At 37.2% G+C, this 25,765-nt stretch overlaps 1 protein-coding gene across 1 annotated transcript in view; it reads left to right on the plus strand.

Moving 5' to 3' along the window:
- The window catches only part of LOC145666451 (uncharacterized), a 41,937-nt gene extending 18,366 nt beyond the window's left edge, over nt 1–23,571 (plus strand). The window contains exon 2 of the mRNA XM_081733684.1: nt 17,515–23,571. Within this exon, the coding sequence (XP_081589810.1) occupies nt 19,962–21,083 (1,122 nt within the window). The 5' untranslated portion in view covers nt 17,515–19,961 and the 3' untranslated portion in view covers nt 21,084–23,571. The remainder of the gene's footprint in view (nt 1–17,514) is intronic.
- Nucleotides 23,572–25,765: the final 2,194 nt, after the last annotated feature.

The following is a 25,765-nucleotide window of genomic DNA, read 5'->3' on the forward strand; positions in this document are numbered from 1 at the left end:
TCATAGTCGTAATTTCCATCTAAGAGAACACGGAGGAGCTCATTTTACTATTACTGAGCTAGCCTTTTTGATCAAAATAATAAAAAAACAGTCAGGAAAAACTTTTATTCGTCATTTAATGAATATGAACCACAAACATCATCAAATCGTTGCTTTTATTGTCTCCAGTGTTGCCAACTGTGACATCAGAGTTAATGAAACTTCGCTAACTTGAGAAGGCTGTAGTTAATTCGTGAAGCATTGCTCAAGATTGCTATTTAGTGTATTTATTATTCATGTAAAGTTGAATCATCTGACAAAATTTCAGAATTTTAAAATATTGTGTTTTCGAGAAAATGGTTCCCAAAGATGGCGATTTTTGAAAATTTGACAATTTCTCGCATTTTTTGCTACAAAACATTTGCACACAGAAGGGATAAGATTTTTGTTTCTGAAATCTGGTAACTAGGTCTTACCAACCGTGAAAACAGAATTTTAAAATTCGAACCGGAAGTGCTCGAAATAAATCGCAAACTTCGACTTTTCAGATAAACTGACGTTCATTTGTTAATTTATGTATAAGAAAATACGCATGCGCAAACAAAACTATATTAAAATATGGTTTGTTTATATCCCTATGTACATACCACAACAGGAATGACAACTCTACCTGTCTCCATAGCTGAATGGTGGTGCTCCGAAGTTGACCATTTTCCATGTTTTCTACAATTCATAAATTGTACTCCCCGTCTTTGATGCCCCATTACTTGGCGGGAAAATTTATTCGACAAAACAAAAAAATATGGGTTCCTTAAAAACATGTCTAGTTGCTATAAAAAAAAAGTTTCAACAATATCTGAGATGGTGATCGTACAGGCTCTGCCTGAATTCAAAGAAGTCACCGTATGCAATTGGGAATTAACAGAATAAAGATGTGTAACAGTTCTTTTAGGGTGTTAGTGACGAATGTTATTGAAAAACACTGTATTTATACAAAAACGAAAAGGTTCTAACGAACACCGATGAATGCAAAACCAGTTATAATAAACAGTTGTTAGGGTGAGCTCCTCCGTGGCTAAGCGGTTAGCGTACGCGCCTTTGGCGTGGGAGACCCGGGTTCGATTCCCGGCGGGAGCTCATGTGGTTCGGATTCCACGTTAATCAGTAGGTCCACGTCTCATATAGCCTCGCTGCTGAACGGGACGTAAAACTCAAAATCAATCAATCAAAAACAGTTGTTAGGGTACTAACGATGGTAAAAAAAAGAAAAAAGAAACAAATTGCAGCGAATTGATAAATACACCTGTATTGTAAATCTGCACCAATGTTTGTAAAGAATACATTGTTAGTTCCATGTAAGAGGTAGTGAGATACGCAGCACATTAATTAGAAAACACTAAACGTACCTAAACCTCGTTTTGAGTATTATCCAGAAGTACCCTAGATTAGAACAACTACAATCATTTAACTTACAGAAAATATAAACACGTCAACGTCAACGATTAACTAAAAGTTGTTTTCAGTTTCATTTTGTGCTATACGTGAATTCATGTTATGAACTTTCAAAACAAACTTTGGTGTGATAGAACCAAACAATTTTGAGCAGTTCTTTTATATTTCTTATTTCATTGTAAGTAAAAGTTTATAAAATTATTTTTGCATCTTGTGTGTTTGTAATCTCTGAAAGCTTGTAAACGTCGACATATTCAATGCTTTGACAATTATGTACCCATACAAAATAAGCTCGAAGGAACACAATAAATGATTTGAATGTCTTCATTTTCACCCATTAGTTAGCTGTTTTGTGTAATCTACATATTTGACAAATTTGCTATACTCTATGAAGGAAGTCATTTTGTTGCTGGTGGAAATGTATTTCAGATGCTTTGAAGGTTTCAAGCTATTTCATTGGTCAGTTGGATTCCCCATAAGTGAGAACATATCATTACTCGTGCGTAATATCTACAAACTCTGTAACAAACAAGCTTGAAACATTTACTTTATAAAATATGAATTATATCTTTGATAATTGTTTTAAATTAATTTTCAGAAAAGAACTGCCTTGCAACAAGTGCGTGGGAAACATGAATTATATCTTTGTTTTTAGATTAATATATTTCGTATTCATATTTGGCGAACGTCACTCAGGCTCCTGGGATGACTCGATTTACATTTGTTCGTTTGGGTGCCTGTACCACACACACTACAGGGTACAATTTTCGGTCTTTTATGTATAAATTTTCAGGGCACAAGCATGAGACACTAAATTAGCTGCATATATTTTGGTGGCGATCCAACGTAAAATTTCGAAATGGCGTCCATTTTTTAAAAAGGCGGTTATTTATTTATTTATTTATTTATGCCTTCAACAGAGTAAATAACTCCAATTAAAGAAGGCTTACAAATACTGCTTACACAAATTAGATATATATCAATAAGTAATATAGTAAAATAATATACATACAAAACTAAATAATATAATTAAATGTACATAATACAATTAAATAACACTATTAATTACATGCATAGTAAAAAATAAAACAAAAAATGAAACCAGTCAAAAGAAGTAATCTAAATAAATCATACATACATACAAAAATCTAAATTCCAGTATAAAAATAATGTTCATCTAGAACAACTCATATTTTATCAGTACCATATTAACAATGACGAATGTATAATATTGTTAAAATTCAAATTTGACAAGGATACTTATATAATATTCATACTTAGCTATTTGAATTTTTAATTACAGATTTTATGATTTTTATAAATGTTGTCAAGGAAACTCCTAAATCCAAAGCTAGATTTTTTGCTGACAGGTCATTATATAATTTACACAAACGTACTAAAGGAGAGTTCTTGAATTTTTCAGTTCTTGGAATATCATATTTAAATAAATTTCTGTTCCTGTTTCTAATTCCAACATCATTAAATGAAATATTTTCTAAAAATTCTGAAACATCTATCTTGTAATTTACAATTTTATACATCAAAATTTGCTGGTGTATTACACTCCTATCCTCAAGGCTAATATATTGAAATTCAGATAAATTGTAGTATGAAATCTTTAATCTTAGTGCAGACAGATGATATTTCTTAAAGTAAAGAAATTGTAAAAATTTCTTTTGAATCATTTCTAATTTACTTGAATTTAACTTACAAGATGTAAACCACACAGATAAACCATACTCCAACTTACTTCTAACTAATGTGTTATATAGTAATTTGAAGCTGTTAATATCATTTAAATCAAAAACATTCCTAATTATGAATCCTAACTTTCTATAAGCTTGATTTCTTACTTCATTTATATGAGCCTTGAAGGTCAATCAATCATCCATTACGCCACCCAAATCTTTACACATATTCACTCTGTTTAGCTGTTGTCTGTTTATTGTGTAGCATGTATTATATGAGCGTTTTGTTGTTGAAAATATCATATATAAGCACTTTTTAATATTAAACTGCAAATAATTTTCAACTGACCATTTATAAAGTGAATCTATGTCATTTTGCATAGCAATAATATCATCGTTACCTTTAATTTCTCCATATAATTTTATATCGTCTGCATACATAATGCATTTTGCAAATTTGACCTTTGATGGTAAATCATTAACATAAATCAAAAACAATAATGGGCCTAGATTTGAACCTTGTGGTACTTCTAAAGTTGCCACAAATTCAGCAGATTCAAAATTATTGTAAACTATATATTGAGTACGATTTACTAAATAAGATTTTGATAGAGACAGGAACTGATTTGACAAACCCATATTACATAACTTTAACAATAAAATTGAATGATTGACTTTATCGAAAGCTTTAGAAAAATCAAAATATATGGAATGTACAATCAGGGATGCCACTTTTAGTGATTTCGTACTAGATTTAGTGATTTTATCATTGAGCTAGTGATCTAGAACGTACTTCGCGTAAATCTGCACAATCTAGTGATTTTTGGCGTTTCATTTCTCGTGCAGATAAATGACAAGGAAATGAATTTTGAAATAACAAGGAAAAATATGTTTCAGTTCAGAATCTTTTGTTCCACTCGGAGAGCAAGCCCTGCCGTGAAATGACCAGGGGTAAATAGAGAATATCTTTGTACCTCTGCCTCTTTATGTTCGCCGATATAGGATGAGATTGTGATTTACTTATCGTGAGCAGGTAGCTTTCTGAAGTAAGTAGAGAAATAATAATTCTCTGCTTCTATGTTTTGTCACGTACGGAGGCGCTGGCAGTATCATTCACTTTGCTTGTTCCCAATAATTTTAAAGGAGGAGGAAACCATACTAATATAAGTATTAATAAAATGTACCCGGAAATATGTGCAGTACCGATGAAAGTTTCATCTGTCACACGTGTTGAGAATAAATCTTTTAATATTGTCACGTACAAGCACTCTAAACTTGTCCTATCTTTTCGTATTACCCGTACAATTTTTAACCTCACTAATTTCTCACGAGAAAATTTTTGGCACACGGGATTTGAAGTCTGGACACTTGTTTTTTCTTCTTGCGCTAATGAGTAAACTAATTTAGGTTTCTAGGAAAGGCATCAATAAACAGGAAAGTCTATAATGCTAACCGCCGCCGATTGGTACATTTTCACAAAGTAAGATAAACAATAGATATACGTACATTTTCAAAATAGTCCGTTGGAGTCTTATATTAGTTTAGTTAGCAATTTCGTTCGGTATCTTGTGGAGTGCGAATCCTTCGTAGGTTGTTCTCGTTGTTCATAATTTGAATAGTGATTTCCCAGAACTTTCAGTTTTCTTTTTTCTTTCATAAAAAAAAATGGATTTGCCTTCTGTAGGTAGGCAGGCTTTATATTCACTTGAGAGAATTACGTATTTTTGTAATCAGTTCTTAATTTTGAGAAGTTATTAAAAGTCACATTTGTGCTAATGATCTGCTAACGTATTCCAAATGATCTGCTTCTATGTAGTAAATAATAATAGATTTCTGTACTAAGAGCTACAGATGTAAAGTTAACTCAAGTAATCCAGAAGCGGCTCTCGAGGGAGGTCACATGGTAAATGTTTAAATTTTATCGCTAAGCTAAGGGAAGAAATACATAGCGGCTCTTGAGGGAGGTCACATGGTAAATGTTTAAATTTTATCGCTAAGCTGAGGGAAGAAATACATAATGTATTTATTCTTGTATGCATTATAAGGAATTAGCGCATGAGATAAGCTTTCTTTCTTAGCTTGTAGCAATAAAATTATAATTACCAATGTGACTCCTCTCTATAGCCGCCACTGAATTATTCTCCCGAAATCTTTTCGACCCTCTCCCCCATTGTCCTGTTCTGGATACGGGAAATTTTCCGGGACACTAGGGAGTAGGAATAGTATCTAGCCATTATAGTTTGACAAAAGTAATTCAGATTCTCTTCCTCTTTCCACACACACACACACATACATACACACACACACACACACACACACACATATATATATATATATATATATATATATATATATAATGGTGTTAACATTAGTGATTTTTAGTGATTTTCCACCCTCTAACCTAGTACTAAATGTTGATTGTTCGTTGGCAACCCTGTGTACAATTGATCTATGTAATACAGAGTATATATATTGCGTATACGTTATTAAGTTGGAAATAGTTGACCTTCCTGGGAAGAAGCCATGCTGTCTAATATCAATATATGATTTTACATGAGCAAGAAGACGATTGTATAAAATGTGTTCTAATAATTTAGATGGAGCACATAAAATTGCAACTGGTCTATAGTTTTCAATCTTACTAACGTCCCCTGATTTAAAGAGAGGTGAAATACGAGTTTTTTTTTTTTCCATAAGATTGGATAGGTCATAGTCTTTATGATTAAATTATAAATAATACATAATGGTTTCTCTAATACTTCTGCACAAGCTTTCAGTATGTAAGGTGGAAAACCATCTGGGTCACTAGCTTTTTTTCGGCTTGAGTTTCTTAATTGCTTTTCTAAATTCTTCAACAGTAATTAAATTCAATACTAACGTGTGTGGGGGTAAGTTGTTTAACTGATTTACATTATTAATTTTACAACAATCCGAATTTTAATAAACTGATTTAAAGAAGTCAGCAAAGCCATTCGCAATTGAATTATTTGTGTCCAATATATTTTCTCCATATGTCATTATTCTATTATAATTATTTTTAGTATTTATGTTTCTACTGCTTAACAAATTCCAGAACATTTTATATTTGACTTCAACCCTTGCTCTATATTATTTATATATTTCTTATATGCTTTATTAATCATTTTCTTGGATTGTTTCCTGAGTTGTCTAAACATTATTCTATCATGTTCTGAATATTTCATTCTCTTTCGATGTATTTGTTTTTGTTTAATTATCCCAATTATCTCATTGTCAAACCAACATGGGTATTTGTTTTTAGTTGAAGAGATCACTTTCGGTACATTTTTATCAAATGCTGGGTGATGTATATCTTCGTTGACAAATGGACTGTGAATTCTAGATAATTTTATCGCTTCTTCTTCCACATTAGTTAACACTAAATCTAACTTTTTACCATTTTCATTACTTACATCATTTATTGATTTTAAACCATTCATATTAATGAAATCTGCAAGTGTAGTGTAACATACCCCATCCTGATTAAGATCATAGGTAGGACCACTAATATGCAGCAGATTAAAATCGCCTACTATAATTACATTTTTTGTGAATATGTCTATCATAGAATCACAAGCATTAAAGAACGATACATAGTCTTCATACTTTGAAGAAGGGGGTATGTAGCAAGTAATAATATAGTATATATCACCATTCATATTTACTTTAATACATAGACTTTTTGTACTGCATTTAAACTCTATTTTATTAGAAATATAAATAGTTTTAATAGCCACTAATACACATCCCCCACCTCTATCAATCCTCTCATCTCTATAAAAACATAATTATCAGTAATGAATACGCGACTATGAACATAACTATGCAGCCAACTTTCAGTAACTATTATTATATCATACATAGCATCAGCACTATTAACATAAAATTCATTTAATTTTGTATTTAATCCCCTTACATTTTGGTAGTATATTAATATATTGCTGTCATTTATTGCCATTAGTATGAGTTACGAATCTCGTGTCTGAGAATTGGGCATTTTACAATTTTAAAACATCATCCATTGTCTTTAATAATATAACATCTCTATCAGTATCTCTTTTCTTTAATTTTACCATTCCAGCATTATCAACCCAAACAAACGCATAGCCTTTTTCTTTTTTTACTTTCCTTGCTTGTCCCAAAATTTTTCTTCTATAGTTAGTTATACTATGATTGATATAGATGGTTTGCATAGCGTTCAAACCCAAGTGGGTTGTATTTAAATTTCGCTTCACCTTACGCCTTTGTACAACCTTTTCCTTATCCGTTCTCCTAACAAACTTAATAATACCTCTGTCTTTTTGATTTGGCACCTTTTTCATTCTATGACAAATGTCAATTTGTTCCTCCCTCATATCAATGTCCAAAACTTTACAGACATTCCTAACAGTTTCAAAAGGATTTTCATTCTGATTTTCAGGTACACCGTAAATTTCAATAGAATTACGTCTATTGTATTGATCGACCTCATCTAATTGCAAGTGGTATTCAGCTAATTGCTTCTTTAATATCACATTTTCACTCTGAATTTGAAATTTTTTCAACACACGAATTCAACATTTCCGATTGTTTTTTGATTAAGTCAGTGTTTTCATCTAACTTCTCATGTAGAACATTCAGCGATTTCCCTAGGTCACGTTCAATTTCTCTATTTTGTTTTCTTAAATTTGCTATTTCTTCTCTTAACTCATTCAGTACTTTGTGCATTTTTTCGACCGTAATTAAATCTTCGGATACAGTTTCTCCTAGTAAACTCTTACGTCTTAATTTCGAGCAATTGTCACATCGCCATTTTTGATTCTCCGACCTCATATACGTCACATCATCATCTTTCAAATTAACACATTTCAAGTGAGCGTAATTCAGGGACTGCACACACTGTATTTTTGACAAATCCTGACGAGTAACCGATTTATTGCACTCTAAACAAACACTCATCATTATATGCTGTTATTACTTAGATTCTTCTTCTAACTGAACTGGCAACTATGAAAATTCTCGCGTCTTTAATTTTACTTCTTATCGGTTTCAATTTTGTTAGGGCATTTAGTGTTTGTACCCCGATTAATTTCAAGTATGAACTGGCAACTTTAAATATACTAACGTGTCTGGTACTATTGCAGATCGACCTTAACCTCAATCGATCTTAACTTCGATATTTGTTTACATTAGTACTAGTTCACAATTTGCACTCACAAAATGCTGTTTAATTAGTTTAAACTTCACGAACATCGATTCTAATAAGAAAAATATGTACCACAGTTACTAACTGTCTATTGTACATCCATTGAAATATCTCCAGTTCATATTTCCAGATATATTACGCAGAAAATACGGAGCACATACACTCAACCTCTATCACCACACCATCAGTGTTGCCAATTATCCACGCTACAGGGTGTAATTTTCGGACTTTTAAGTTGAAATTTTGAGGTTAGAAGCACCAGACATTCTAGATTTGCTGTACAGACTTTCTCGGCGATCCAATATAAAATTTCAAAATGGCGGCCATTTTTTTTTTCAAAACGGCAGTGAATAGAAAATTGTTGCAGGCTGTGACAATGATAATCTTGAAATATAAATCACATTTCAACACTTTTACCCCAAAGACATTAAAATAGTTCGAAAAAACACAATTAAACCCGAAAATACCTGAGGGCTCAGGTATTTTAAACGGGTGTCTTTAAACCCTGTTTACCATCCACATCTTTTATTCATTTTGTCGTTTCTTCCGGCTTTAAAAATAAAGCTTTACCTGATAAATCGTATGTTCATTTAATTGTGCCGTATAGCCGCTTTCAGTTAAAATATATCGTGTAAAATAACGCATTGTTGTCCCAGCAACATCAATTGTCGAGTATATTATAAAGTTTTGCCAAAATACTAAATGTTTCTCAAGGGCCGCGGTGGCTCAGTGGTAGAGCGTTCACCTCTGGTGCTTCGGGTCCCGGGTTCGATCCCAACCCTTGTCAAGTGAACTTTGTGGCGGACACACACCATTTGCGTGGGTTTCCTCGGGGCCCGTTTCCTCCACTTTCTTCATTCCACCATTTCATTCATTACTCATCATCACCGTTTCCTTTAGCCTAACCGGCATAACCGTGGGACATAAAACTCAAAGGTTTCATTTCATTTTTTTCAATGTTTTCCAATTTGAAGCATGTGTTACTCAGGGAGGAACTTTCCATAAAAATTGCAGTACGAGTATTTTTTGTATGAGCAAAGTTCCTGTTCGTTTGGCCGAAAACTAGTTAAAAGGGAATTCACGTACAGAAAGGGATTTTTCCATCTGTCTTCATTTTCTTATGGTTAATTTCTGCAATGATGCCAATTATCATTGAAGAGCATACGTACACCATCGTCGAACGTTAGCCTAGATGTTAAGTACATAATATTTCTTCTTTTCCAAAAAACTTATGAATTGGGCTACTTTGTGATTCTCACCTCTTACCATCTTTCAAACAGAAGTGTATATACACTACTCAAAAAAATAGGGGATCAGCTGAAATATCACACAAGACCTTAAGATAGTGTATGGATAAGCTTGTGTTTGACTCCATACAAGAAGGAATGCTTTAAGGTACAGTAGAAAAATGGGGCACGGAAAACCTTGTTCACAGGTCTCATGAAACAAGACTGTTATGTGTGCACCTCTCGAACTGCTCACAAACAGGCAGGGCAACAACGCTGATTGTTCCTTAATATGGCGTATGATCACCTCAAACAGCCAACACAGCCCCGCACCTGCGTAGCATGGATTCAATTAGATGAGTTCTTGGGGAATGTTGTGCCACTCATCCAGAAGAGCGACTTCCAGCTCTGGAATGGTTGTTGAAGGTACTGGCCTAGCGGCAATTCGTCTGCCAAGCATATCCCAGACATGCTCAATCGGATTGATATCCGGAGAGCATGCTGGCCACTTCATCCGAGCGATACCCTCAGCTTCCAGCATCTCATCCACTAACCGAGCTCTGAGGACGAGCATTGACATCCATGAAAAAGAACGAATCGCCAATGGCACCAGCATAAGGAAGAACAAGAGGTTGCAGGATCTCATCCCTATATCTGGGAGCCGTCAAAGAGCCATTTCGGATGTGGAGCTCAGTACGCCCACCAATGCTGATTCCTGCTCACACCATCAGTTCACCACCATGATACTGGGATCTTTCTTGCACAAACATGCTATTGTGTCGTGTTCCACACTCTCTCCAGATGAAAACACGTCGATTATCAGGCTCCACACTGAATCGAGACTTGTCAGAGAACAAAACATTGCCCCATTCATTGCGACCCCACCCACGATGTTCCTCCGTCCACTCTTCGATGGACACGGTGTCGTGCAGTTAATGAGGCACACCATAGGCCTACGTGCGTAGAGGCCACCTTCTCGAAGACGATTGCGGATCGTTTGTGTGGATATTGTGTGTCCTGTTGCTGTTCGGAAGGTTCGCTGGAGCAGAGTTGCATTTTGACGCCGGTTTCGATTTGCTGTTAACAAGAGGTAACGATCGTCTCTGGCTGTGGTTGCTCGTGGACAGCCCTGTCCTGGTCTTCTTCGAACACTTCCTCTTGTTTGAAATCGATTCCACAATCAGGAAATCATACTTTGTGCCACTCCTATGGCATTTGCCACTTCCCGCTGTGACTGACCAGCTTCCAACCTGCCGACAGTTTGCCATGCCAGCGATTCTGGCAAATCACGTGGTTGCGCCATTTCACTACGTGGATTTGTGTCGCACTAAATACTCACAATGAGAAAAGAGGTATCCTGGAGCTGGAATGTGTTGGCAGCGCCACACTACAAAATGACCTCTGGTAGCGCGTCACCGATCACGTGCACAGGTGTTTCAAACGGTTCGTTTGCACGTTGTACCTTCATGTTAGTTGATTTTGATCCGAACTGGACCAAATATAGTGTTGTCACATTATTCGTAAGAAGTTTTACGTGGATTTTAATTTTTTTGACCAGTGTAATTGATGTTCTAAGTTTGTTTTTCAGTTTCCTGACTTCCCCATCCTCAAGAAGTCTTTGTGATTGTATCCCCTTTTTTTATTTATTTATTTGTAGTTGTATAGATATGTGAAGATCGCCGGCATCTATGGCCTTAAACCCGTCACATATGAAGGATGGCGCTTGCAGGGCTCCCTTCTTCAATGCGGCTGCTTCTTGGCAGAGTTTCTTTCTTGTATAAGTCTTTTCGCTTGGTCTCGGCATTGCTTGGTTTGAACAACACTAATTTTTAGGTGGGCCTAAAAAGGGTCAGAATTTCAGTCCTTGTGGGTAGTACTAGTTTGTGAGATGGGCCCAAAATGGGCCAAATACTCTAATAATTGTTGCTTCACTATGCTATCCCGGATAAGTATTGAATGTGTATATACAGCGTAAGGGGCAAAACATCTCTGTGATGCAAAAAGGTTACACAGGAGAAACTCAATCCCCATTTCTCTAGGAAGCATCGTAAGTCACTTTCCTGCATTGATGGCTTAACCGAAAAAATGGCTAATCTTTTGATGATTCACTGTAAGTAAAGATAGCATTAGCCAATCTCAAACAAGGAAATAGTATTTCTCCTTTCTCATTGTTTCGATCAAGTTACCCTGTCTGCAAATATTTTCACAAATCATTGAGTCTCAAATGCTTTGACGTCAGATCGGCCTGTACAGTGGCTGCTGCAGGTGGCGAGCTACAGGAACATTTAGAGCAATCATAAAGGCAGCAAATATACTTTTTCCATCTAAACAAAATGTAGGTTTTAGAATACTTTGAATCTTAATGGAAGGAACAGCTGTTCCGCCTGTTCCATGGAGGAATCATCGCTGATGTATTGATCAAGGAACCTTATATTTCTCTCAGGGTTGGCAAAAACCATGGTTTTTATTGAAAAAAAAAGTTTTTTTTTTTTTTGTTTAAACCAGGTTTTATTTTTGTTTAAATAATTTGCTTTATGTATTTACATCACATATGGACAGAAATAAGTTTGTTTCGCCTTAGTGTTATTATACAACAATCGGGTTACGCTGGAAGGGGTTACATAAGCTTAAAGCGAAATCCAAACCGCTTCTCGGCTTATATCCGAAAGAAATTATCCTCCGTTTGAACTCGAAACAAGGATTAACTGGCGATACGTCTGCCGACTCACTCACTAAGGACTCCTGATAAAAATACATCGTACTGATCTTTACATACTTGTTAATATAATTGTCAAGAGTCATTTCAGAAGTGCAAAAAATAAATAAATAAAATAAAAATAAACAGTTGTACAAGTGAAACCAGTATACAGAATTACATATGGACAATTTCAAAATACCGCAGAGTACAGAAGAACTAATTTAGTTCAAGTTAGTTTATTACGACTTTTATTAGTCCAAGGTAAAGAAATACGACGACTTAATTTGCGTATCAGTAAGGAAAGTGAATAAAGATACGAATTATTTGAATTCACTTTGGTCCTGACCCATTTATACATAAATAGATACCAGATTTCAATTAATACCTCTGGTGGGATTTTGTATGACCCCCCCCCCCCAAAAAAAAAAAGTACGGCAGTTCGATGTATTTTACCAACAGTAAACATTATTAAAACGAAACAATATTTAGAATTTTTTGATTGCAATTTCATAAAAATAATAATAAACTATAAAAAAATCATAAAAGAAACATAAAGTTATAAAAAGAACAAAAGTTGTTTTTGTAGCATAATCTCTTTGAGTACTGAATGGGGAATTTAGGTCTGAATATAATACGAATAATATGCGGGAGTGAAACGTGATAACCCACAAATGTGTTCATCAAAATTTTACGAACATTTTTTGTTTTTGTTTTACACTTTTTTTTTTTTTGGAAAAAACTAGCTTGTTTAAACCAACCAACCCTGATTTCTCTTTTAATTTTTAATTCCAAAGGACATTTAACCAACTTTAATCCTAACCATTAAGATTAATTCTGAAGCTTCCAAGAAAATATAGAAAAAAACGTCCCTTGTTTCAAGATTATTATTATTATTATTATTATTATTATTATTATTATTATTATTATTATTATTATTATTATTATTATTAACGAAATTTACCGTGAAATATGATCGAAAACCTGGATCGAAGTTGGAAAGATAACTTTGGAGCATGCTATATATATCGAGTGAAATATTTTGTTCCTATAATCTGTCTTACATTAGTCATTTTTTTCCCTGAAAAAATGAAATATATTCCATTTCTATTTTGCACTATATGCTTGCTCTCCTCACGTTCCAAAGAAACCGACAAGGTTTTCTTTGACCGACATTTGTAATGCTTTAATAACCAACTTTTTTTGTTGGTTACATATCTTTCATCACAAAAAATATATATTTAAAGCAGGGTTTGCCCAAATGGGCCCAGCCCGAGAAAACCCAGTGTTTTTTTCAGGTTGGACCCACCTGAAAAAACCCACTTGGGTTTTTGAGCTTTTTGTAAGTATATTGTTGGTACAACTAAGTTGATCACATTGAAAGTGATTTTTACCAGATTTTGGTCTTTCCTTGGGCGAATTAGATGCTTTCGCGTTAAGGTATACAACGCTTTTCAACATAAGACCTTTATAAAGTTATAAATGAATAAGAAACGTTAGCTTAAGATAATTATAGAGCAAATTAATGTATGGATTAAGCTTATAGCCTGTTTGAAGTAAAATATGCAATTTTATATTTTAGAAAATCAGGTTTGGCTGGTTTAAACCAAGGTGGTTTAAACCATGGTTTAAACCAGCTGGGTTTTTAAAAAAAACCAACTGGTTTAAACCAAAAAACAAAAAAATGTTCGTAAAAATGTAAGTGTTTGTAAAATCTTGATGAACACACATTTGTAGGTTATCACGTTTCACTCTCGTATATTATTCGTATTATATTCAGACCTAAATTCCCCATTCATTACTCAAAAAGATTATACTACAAAAGCAACTTTTTTTTACAAGTTTATAAATGTTTATTTTGTGATTTTTTTTGTAGTTGATATTATTGTTATGTAATTGCAATCGAAGAAAAAGTCTAAATATTATTTCGTTTCAATGTTTACTATTGATAAAATACATCGAAAATGCCGTACTTTGTGTGTGTGGGGGGGGGGTCATACAGCCCCCACGAGAGGCATTTAGTGAAATAAGTATCTTTGGTATCTATTTATGTATAAATGAGTTTGAGCCAAAGTGGACTCAAATAATTCGTATCTTTATTCACTTTTCTTATTGATATGCAGATTAAGTCGGTGTATTTCTTTAATTTGGACCAATAAAAGTCGTTGTTAACTAACTTGAACTAAATTAGTTCTTCAGTACTCCGTAGTATTTTGAAATTGTTCATATGTAATTCTGTGTAATGGTTTCACTTATGCAACTGTTGTCCTTCTGAAATGACTCTTGACAGTTATATTAAGAAGCATGTAAAGATCAGTGCAACGTATTTTTTTTTTTTTTTTTTTTTTTTTTTTATCAGGATTCCTTCGTGAGTGAGTCGGCAGACGTATCGCATTTGTGGCCAATTAGTCCTGGTTCTGAGTTCAAATGGAGGACAATTTCTCTCGGATGTAACTCGAGAAGCGGTTTTTATTCCGCTTTAAGCTTATGTGACCCCTTCCAGCATAACCCGGTTGTTGAATAACAACATCAAGGCGAAACAAACTTATTTCTGTCGATATATGATATGAATATATGGAGCAAATCATTTAAACCATAAAAACCTGGTTTAAACCAAAAAAACGTGGTTTAAACCAAAAAAAAACGGTTTTTTTTGGTTTTTTTAAATAAAAACCATGGTTTTTGCCAACCCTGTAGAAAATACTTTCCGTGAATAGTGTACTTGCCGACTTGGCGACGCCGAGGGACGTTATTCCTCATATGTTTGATGGGTTTAAAGCTATAGGTGCTGGTACTACCAATAAATATGTAGTGCATTAGTAAAACCATTAGTATGTTTTTTTATTATTTTGATGGAAACAGAAGTATTTTTCAGTAAAATTTCGTTTTCCAACAACAGTTTAGTTCAATTATTTGTTGCTACTCTTCAAATAAAAATTCTGTAGAATCGACACCAGCAATAACGTAAAAGTTCTCGTCAAATTTAAAAGCTTAATGTTCGGAGATTCGAAGACTAAGTAACGCTTACTATTTCAAATGCCCAATTCAAAATTCCGTACTAGTTGAAATTTCGATGTACAGGGTGGTCCGAAGGTGCGCGTACCCCCCTTTAGTTTCAACAGTATAGTGTTATTTATGGTAGAATGTCTGTACAGTTACCTTGAAGTCTTAAGAGTCATAACATCAGTATGATCACTATCCATGTCGTAACACAGCTGAATTCTGCGCCAAGTTCTCGCAGATGTTTTGCGGAGATTCTCCGGAGTCACGAGGGTGCACACACAGCTGCTCGTAATTCCTGCGTTATGTGATATCGAGTGTTTCTTACTTGTTGCTTTATTAAACCCTAGAGAGCATTGTCTGGTGTCGTCAGATCGGGACTTCTTGGAGGCCAGGTAAAGGGAGCTGGTGTAGACGCATAACCCCTTCCAATCCAGCGGCCAAGAAATATCTGATTCAGATAATTGCGCACGTGAATCGCGAAGTGTGCTGGTGCTCCATCCTGCTGTATCACAACAGTGTTTTTGATACCAGTTTCTTCCAGTTGAGGCACCAACCACTCATTAAGTATCTCCCGGTAAGAATATCCATTAACATCCTAAAACCGTCAGAAAACTCCAATTAGTGGTACGTCCACTTCCGGACAACGCTGTACAGTAAAGAAAGCTGCATTTTTGAGAAAAAAAACCGTCGTGAAAGGACTCGGGAAATTCCCACAATTTAATGCACAAAGCAGCGGAAGTGATTACTCCAACATTAAAACCATTTATTTTACGCTGGAAAATAATTAATTCCATTTAAGACATTTTGAAACACTTACTTTATAAAATATGAATTATATCTTTAATTGTTTTAAATTATTTTTCTGGCAAGAACCGTCTTACAAGTGCTCGGGAAATTCCAGTAATTGAACGCACAAAGTACGAGTAAACTTCAACAAAACATTTGGCGAATATCACTTAGGCTTCTGGGATGATTCGATCTACATTTGTTCCTTCGTCCTTTAGATGATTAGACGAATATTTCACCTCCATTATCTCTGACCGCCCCCCCCCCCCACTTGGAGTCTATCCGCACCTGGTGTACTACACATACTACAGGGTACTACTTTCATTCTTTTAAAGTTTAAATTTTCAGGGTACAAGCACGAGATACTCTAAATTACCTGCACATATCTTGACGGTGATCCAACGTAAAATTTGAAAATGGCGGCCATTTTTCAAAATAGCTGTTATCTATGCTACAGAGTGCAATTATGGGACTTTCACGTTGCAATTTTGAGAGTAGAAGCACGAGACTCGGCGATCCAATGTAAAATTTCAAAATGGCGGCCACTCTTTTTAAAACAGCAGTGAATAGAAAATTGTTGCAAGTTGTGACAATGATAATCTTAAAATATAAATCTTATTTTAACACTTTTACCCCAAAGACATTGAAATATTTCGAGAAAAAAAAAATTAAACCCGAAAAAACCATATGGGCCCAGGTGGGTTGGGATTTTTTTTTTTTTAAAAAAACTGGTTTTTTCAAACCCTGATTTAAAGCTCAGGATATAAATGTAGTAAAAGTTTATTTCTATCAAGTTGCTATTCCTCAGAATCGTTAAATCTTTAGCTGATGGTTCAAGAATAACATTAAATTGTAAAAGTCTAAATTTTTGATAATTTGAGAAATGCATAATGACTTTCATTCAATAACAAAAAGAAAGTTCAACGTACGAGAAAATCAACGATTTTTTTCAAGTAGCACTGAAGGAGCCAATTCTTGATAAATTTTGCAGATGCTTCGAACATAAGTTGTACCTCGCATCTTTAGACAGGAATTGTAATATTTCTGAGAAGGAATTTGCAGCATTGATTGATGGCGTAAATAAATTGAAACATTATTTGGTTGGTAAGAAATTTAACATATGATCAGATCAGTCACTTAAATTTATTTTGCTCTGCTGCCTCATAAATCAGCGCATAACACGTTGAGAATTCACATTGTCTACGTTAGACTTCGAATTCAGTATGTGAAATCTCAAGAAAACATTAGTTATTACTTCTCCCATTAACTGCACATCAGGACTCATCCATATCATTTTACTGAGTTCAATAAGATCAATCAATTAGAATGTGTTTCATCTTTCAACATTTTCTTTCCTTATGCGGTAAGAGTATTTTAGATTTTTGTTTACATAGTTTACATAGTCGACTAACATTAACAATACAAGATTTCGTGCTGTGGAAATTGTAGTACTATTATTAAAGACAAATATTTTACTTTCAGGACGCGTGTTTTCATGTCAGGAGTGTCATCTGGGTTTCCTGGAAGATGAGCACAGATCAGTGCATTCGAAAATGCAAGTAGTGGCAAACTGCCGCACGGGCTCGGATACAGGAAAAAAAGTTTTTAGCAGTTCATTTACGGACATAAACTAGCAGAAGCTTTTCGAGAACGAAAGTGTTTTTCGAAGCGTGTGAAAGACGTCTATCTTGTACACTGTGTACAAAAAGATTCATAGACGCTACTGGGCTCCAAACACATGTTACAACCTATACCGAAAGTGCATCTACGGGTTCACCAGGAGTTACACCATATTTATGCCAAGATTGTGACAGAAATTTTTTTTTTTAGAAAATATCAATTGTAATGACATGCCGATCCATGCAGGTGAAGAACCGTTCAGTTGTAATGTTTGCGACAAACGATTAAATCGTATTAGCAACCTTAAACCACACAAAATAATTCATTCATTCACACGGGCTCAGATACTAATGAAATGAAAGTTTTCCTTGAAGCGTGGGAAAGACAAAACAATTAAATCCAAGTGAGAACCTGAAAGTGCACTCATGTCTTCGCACAGGAGTAAAACCATATTGATAACAGGATTTTTTGAGAAGAAATCAGTTGTCGGAACATGTGAGGATCCATACAGGTGGAAAACGCTTGTAATGTTTGCGATAAAGTATGCAATAATGCTGACAACGTTAAGAATGGACGGCTTTAACTATCAGGCAGCATTCGTCGATGTGGCAAGTGCGAAGGATCCACCATGAAGGCCATAAGAATACATAGGAAAAGATAGGTGCGATCACACACTTCAATTACTTTAGAGGGTTAGATAAGAAAATTGTAGTTAGAGAATAAAATGTTATACATTTAAGGATATTTATGACTATTTCAGTAACCCAACATATATGTCAACTAATGTTACATATAAATGTCAAAATAGGGTGATAAATCAGTGGCTGTGGTTGCATGTTTTAATACCTAATTATATGCAGGGATCGCAATAAAGAATATAACTTTTCGTTAATTACTTTGAGAAATTAGACATAATATGACTAAGAGTGTATTGATAACTATAAATCTAGAAAAATGATTTCCTTGTACTTCTGTACTGTGCAGAATGGTATGCAGTTTACACGAAAGTACTACCATATTGTAGAACATCAATATTATCATAGCGTAATGAATATTGGTATTACTCTAGAGTATTAGTTTGGGAGGCCTTTTTTGAGCGAAACGTTCAACTCTATTTGGTGCTTCCATCGTTCTGTTTTTTTTTTTTTTTTTTGTGTGTGTGTGTGTGTGTGTGTGTTATATACGGTAACATTTTTCCTCAACTAGGTGTGCCTTTGTAGTCACAGGTATCCGGGTACTCTAGGTTGTTTTTGAGTAGTGGGCCAACTGCAGATTTGACGCTTCAGCTCCTTGGCTAACCTACTACTACTACTACATACTGATTGGACTGAACTTTAAACCCATATGAAATTCAATCTGTCGACTAATTTCGTTTTGCTTAGAAATGTTTTTCAATTTGAAGACACCATCTTTTGACAGGACAATGGATTGGTTATGGGTAATACTGTTTCTCAAATAGTTTCTAATTTGGTACTGGACATGTTTGAAACCAACATTCTTCCAAAATTTCCTCGTATCAGATACTTTCGGTATGCCGATGATACCCTGATTCTGTACAAGGAATCTCAGGACTTGAAGAAATTATTTGACGAGTTTAATCAAATACATCCTAGAATCAAACTTACGATGGAACTTAAAAAAAGGAGCCCTTAACTTCTTCACATTGCTAACAAAAGACAAGACAATAAATTCGTTACTTCGGTGTATTGCAAACCTTCTGCTCGTACCAAATGTATTAGTTGTAAATCATCACACTCATGGCTTCAGAACCCGGCGTCGGGATGTGGCGCCCCCATCGCCCAGTCCATCGGAACTGCAATCAGCCACTGGTCCTCCAGGTTGGGAGTTGTGCCGGGCCGATCACGCGGCATTTAAAATCTGCGATCGAGCGTCGTTAAAATATAAGCCTCGGATATGGACTGCTCTTTCTAGAAGACAACCTTGCTATGGACTGGTTTTGCTTTTGGATTTTCTTGGATGACGCTGGACCCGGGGCCGTGGGACGGAGGAGTGCAGCGCATGCGCACCCAGCAGGACCGGAAGGAGTGATGCCCTGAAAGGGAATGCTGGGAGTCTGCGGTGCGGGAATCTCCAATGAACCATTGGTCCCTCCCCTTACATGGTGGGACGTGGGTCCTCTCAAAAGTAACCATCAGTCGGCGGTGCAAGTGGCTCTGCCTCCTTGTCATTTTGACTTGGTGTCACAGCTTAGCTTGCTGACAAGGGTCATGTAGGTAGGACCTGCCAGCCTCGTTGGCCGCTTCGAACCACGACTGGGAAGCTGAGAGGATTTTAGGCTTTCTTCAGTTATGGCTTCGCATCAACCACCCACCCAGGATAGAGAGAGAGAGGAAAAGCTTGGTCTTGCACCAAGATATTTAATTATCAAAGACAGATCAACTGACACAGTTGGAGCCTTAAGTAAATTGTCACCCTTTATAGTTCATCGTCAGCTTCATCATATAGCCACAGGAACGTTTCCTCCTGGACATATTCGTAAATTACGAAATGGGACGCTACTTGTTCAAACGACATCAGAAAAACAATCTCAATTACTTTTAGCTAGTACTCAGTTAGGACCTGTTCCTATTCTGGTTGAGCCTCATCGGCAGTTAAATACTAGCAAAGGAGTCATCACATGCTTCGATTTGAGAGAGTTACCAGAGGCGGAAATATGTGCCGAACTTATGGATAGCCATGTGACAGACATCCATCGAATTACTACGAAGAGAAATGGTACAGTACAGCCCACGGATTCCTATATCATTACTTTCGCTCTACCTGACCTTCCAACGCATTTGAACGTTGCTTACCACCGTTTGAAGGTCCGCCCGTACATACCACTACCCTTACGGTGCTTTAACTGCCAACATTTTGGCCACTCAGCCCCTTCTTGTCAAGCCTCTGCCATCTGTGGCAATTGTAGTTCCGCAGCTCATGGTCCGGCCCCATCGAAGTGCGCTAATTGTAAAGGTGGCCACCCAGCTTGGTCACGTGACTGTCCTAATTTTATGGCTGAGAAGATGATCCGTGAACTGATGGTAATCGAGAAGATCGCAGCTGAGGCTAAACGAAGGCTACAGCCAAAAGTTACTTTCGGCACCAGTTTCTCTTCCCTTCTAAAGACCAGCAGATCACAAGGTACTCAGACAGTTAATTCTGCTACCCAGACTGACGTTGAGGTTCCCAGTGCGCCAGTCTCTTCCAAGGCGTCCCGTACCACTGCTTCTTCTGTGAACCCAGGACTATCCCGCACGAAGCACCGATCATCATCCGCTTCGCAGCCTAAGCTTCCATTGAATGATCATTCGCCTCCACGAATCGTTAAGCCAATTCCTGCTTCTCAGCCTCCTGCCGGTCCGGCAGCTGGCTCTATCTTGTCTGCCCGTAATCACTCCATAACCCAGTTTTTGAAGCAGTCAAACACATAGATGTTCATTTTACTTCGACCTCACTCACCCTCGCCCTCGCAGTAGCAGTTGGTCCTCGCCCTCGTTCACCCTCGCCCTCGCGAATGGAATTGTCCATCGCCCTCGCGCGCCCTCACCCTCGCTGTCGAAACTTGTCCTCGCCCTCGCCGTCGAAGCTTGTCCTCGCCCTCGCGGCCAAAACTTGTCCTCGCCCTCGCGCACCCTCACCCTCGCCATCGAAGCTTGTCCTCGCCCTCGCGCACCCTCACCCTCGCTGTCGAAGCTTCTCCTCGCCCTCGCACACCCTCGCCCTTTTCGTCGAAGCTTTTCCTCGCCCTCGCGCACACTCGCCCTCATATCATTGAGGGTGAGGAGGCCTCGAGAGGTCCTCCTTTGTGAGGATCAGAGCATCAATTATTCAACCTATTTGTTGAATTATTTCCTTATCGTCAGTGGCGGATCCAGGGGGGGGGCGATCGCTCCCCCCCACAAGAGGAAACTTCTTTATTTTATATATACAAATAAAACGTGATTAAACTGTTTACCCACAACAAAATCCTGCTCGTTTTGCTGAAGTGGCTTTTCCTAAGTTTTATATGTTTCATATATCCTACAGTTTTTTTCAGGCCTTTTTTTTAATTTGTCCAAATTTATATTTCTCCTTTTACCACACAATCGTTCAATACTTGCACTATAATATTTAGAATCAGTATAGCATCCTGTAACGTATTTTATTCCTAATAAAAATCATTGAACAACACAACATGCAAACTTTATCTCACTGGCTTGCACGCGAACCTTTGGAGCATGGGGTCCTGGGAACAATTCCGAGTGGGAGAACATTGAACGACAGTGGATCGAATTCCGCGTTAAACCTATAGGTCCACTTCTCATATAGCCTCGCCGACGAAAGAGGGCGCTAAACGGCAATCAGTCAACAGTTGCAAATTTCGGCCGCATAAACAACTTATATCTTGTGGAACTTATTAAATTTATTTTGTTAAAGCAGCTCTTTTAACAAAATTTCAGTATTAACGTGTCAGATATTTCTATTTAAGGACAAGAAAAAACATTATTTATTTTGTAACTAAATGATAGCTCTATCCACGTAGATTATAAAAGCAGAAACAATGAAAATCGATATAATAGTGACTGACATTATTTTAACAAATATCGATTCAGATAATAGTTTGTGCTGTCACAAAACTATGAAAAGTTAAAAATTCCGATTAATTGTAACAACTTCATCAGTGGTGGACATTGGAGGAGGATGTATGCTATTAATCAGCCCATTTCATGGGCATCCAAACCCACGAGCCCAACGCTCGCTAGCTCGGCATTCGCGCTCAACCGTTCTCGGGTTCAATAATTAAGCGCTACCCCGAGCGCCAATGAAATAAGTCAGCGCGAGTCCAACTGAGGAAAGTGAGCCCGAGCACGATTCCCAAAGGAATAAATCAGCTAGAGCCCAGTTGAAAAAAATGAGCCCGAGTCCGAGAGAGTCCAGAGCAAAATGGCCATCTATGAACCAAAGTCATTCCATCAAGTCTTTTTGCATCTGATCTACTGCATTCTAATGGTTCTCTCATTGATTGTGTTTTTTCAGATATCATTGCTCTTGTCATTTACTACTGAATGACGTGAGTGACTGTCTCTCTGTCTACCAACACTCTTTAGACATGACAGTGTAGTAGACACTTCGTATCTAAAACGTCTCCAGCACAGGGAGGGCAACAATGAGGCACACTTACTTCTTAATGTAGCGCTATTTCTACCCAGAAACTTTCATGGGAAAAATCAAATATTATTCTTATTTGCATTATTATTTTTAATAATTATGTACGTACACACGAGAAATTGTTTACTGCAATTAATTGAAAGGAAAAATACGATTAATGTATAACCTTGCTGACACTAACTTTTCATCTAGGGGACATGACAGACAGGGTTGACTGGTTTAAACCAAGGTGGTTTAAACCAGCTGTTTTTTTTTTTTTAAAAAAAACCAACTGGTTTAAACCCAAAAAACCAAAAAATGTTCGTAAAAGTGTGTTTGTAAAATCTTGATGAACACACATTTGTGGGTTATCACGTTTTACTCCCGTATATTATTCGTATTATATTCAGACCTAAATTCCCCATTCTTTACTCAGAAAGATTATACTACAAAAGCAACTTTTTTTTTTACAAGTTTATAAATGTTTATTTGTGATTTTTTTTTTGTAGTTATTATTGTTATGTAATTGCAATCGAAGAAAAATTCTAAATATTGTTTCGTTTCAATGTTTACTATTGATAAAATACATCGAAATGCCGTACTTCTTGTGACTCCACAAGAGGCATTTAGTGAAATAAGTATCTTTGGTATCTATCTATGCATAAATGAGTTTGAGCCAAAGTGGACTCAAATAATTCGTATCTTTATTCACTTTTCTTATTGATATGCAGATTAAGTCGGTGTATTTCTTTAATTTGGACCAATAAATGTTGTTAACTAACTTGAACTAAATTAGTTCTTCTGTACTTCGTAGTACTTTGAAATTGTTCATATGTAATTCTGTGTAATGGTTTCACTTGTGCAACTGTTTATGTTTTTGTCCTTCTGAAATCACTCTTGACAGTTATATTAAGAAGCATGTCAAGATCAGTACAACGTATTTTTTTTTTTTTTTTTTTATCAGGATTCCTTCGTGAGTGAGTCGGCAGACATATCGCATTTGTGGCCAATTAGTCCTGGTTCTGAGTTCAAATGGAGGACAATTTCTCTCGGATGTAACTCGAGAAGCGGTTTTTATTCCGCTTTAAGCTTATGTGACCCCTTCCAGCATAACCCGGTTGTTGCATAATAACATCAAGGCGAAACAAACTTATTTCTGTCCAGATATGATATGAATATATAGAGCAAATCATTTAAACCATAAAAACCTGGTTTAAACAAAAAAAACCGTTTTTTTTGTTTTTTTTAATAAAAACCATGGTTTTTGCCAACAGATGATATTTTAAATTTTGCCTCTCTCCAAAAGAGGTCAAATAGCAAACTCCAAAACAGTTGCTTTTAAGGAAGCTTGTCCTCCTCCCTTGCGTGCCCTCGTTCTCCTGAAGGAAGTTGTCTCTAGCCATCGTGCACCCTCGCTCCCGCAGTAACACTTGGCCCTCACCCTCGTTCACCCTCGCCCTCGCGCACCCTCACCCCCACCATCGAAGCTTGCCCTCACCCTCGCTACCGAAACTTGTCCTCGCCCTCGCGCACCCTCACCCTCGCCATCGAAGCTTGTCCTCACCCTCGCCCTCGCTGCCGAAACTTGTCCTCGCCCTCGCGCACCCTCACCCTCGCCATCGAAGCTTATCCTCGCCCTCGCGGCCAAAACTTGTCCTCACCCTCGCCATCGAAGCTTGTCCTCGCCCTCGCGGCCAAAACTTGTCCTCGCCCTCGCGTCACTGTGGGCGAGGGAACTTGAGGGTGAGGATGCCCTCGAGAGGGCCACCCTCGCGAGGGTGAACATGTCTGGTCAAACAGCCAGCCTCCTACCAAACCCCTCACTAAGAAGGAACGGAAAAAACAGCTCCAGGCTCAAGCTTCCAAGGCTGCCTCTCCCTCCTCCACAGCTTCTTCTACCAAGGCATCGAAGAAATCTTCACGCACCCAGTCTTCTAGCCCACCTGGGGCGAAGAAACAAGCATACGTCACGTAGTCCACCTAGTGATGACGAGTCTCTTATGGATGATATGGTGGAGGAGGAGCTCGATAATTTTACCCTTGTGGAAGGCCGTGAAAAAGGCAAGCGCAGTACCTCGCTTCTTGTTCTCGATGCTCGTTGAACATGTCTCTTCTTCAATGGAATTTAAATGGCTATTCCACTCACTACGAGGAATTTAAGCAGTTATTGACATTGTTTCATCCTACCATATTCTGTCTTCAGGAAACGCATTTTACCTCTAATAGCAACTCAGTTCTCTCTGGTTACACTGTATATCGTCATGATCAGCTTACTGCAGGTCGTGCAGCAGGTGGTGTAGCAATCGGGGTCTCTGATGCTTACCATTCTGCTCTCATCCATGTGAATAGTGTTTTCCAGCTTATAGCTGTTCGTGTCTTCTTAAGACAACCTGTTACTTTTTGTTGTATCTACCTTACGCGTCATGACGTCTTTACTGCTGTCGATCTTGAACAGATTGCCCGACAGCTTCCATCCCCATTTCTGTTTGTGGGTGACTTTAACTCCTACCATGCACTGTGGGGCTCTCCTCGTACTGAGCCGCGAGGTCGAGAGATTGCCACTTTCCTTGACAACACAAACTCATTGCTCCTCAATGATGGCAGTCCCAGACATGTTACTACTGCTACCTAGTCTCATTTGGACCTCTCCATTTGCAGTCCTCAACTTGGTGCCCATCTTACTTGGCGCGTGCATGATAATCTCTGTGGCAGTGACCACTTTCCTATTCTTGTGCATGGTCTTCCGCTCATCCATTCTGCTCCGTTCACTGCCTATAATCTACGTCAAGCAGACTGGGATCATTTTTCCGCCACTTTTCATTTCACTTTAGAACCTCGTTTTACTGTTGATGGTCATTGTGAGGCCTTTCAGCAGAGTATCCTGGCAGCTGCACACGACTCTATTCCTATCTATGCTGGTTCCCGGTGTAAACGCACCGTTCCCTGGTGGTCTGAGGAGATTCGTGACGCTATTCTGGCCCGACGT

Source organism: Thermobia domestica, chromosome 12 (assembly GCF_964235325.1).
Source record: "Thermobia domestica chromosome 12, izTheDome1.hap1.1, whole genome shotgun sequence".
Classification (NCBI taxonomy): Eukaryota; Metazoa; Arthropoda; class Insecta; order Zygentoma; family Lepismatidae; genus Thermobia; species Thermobia domestica.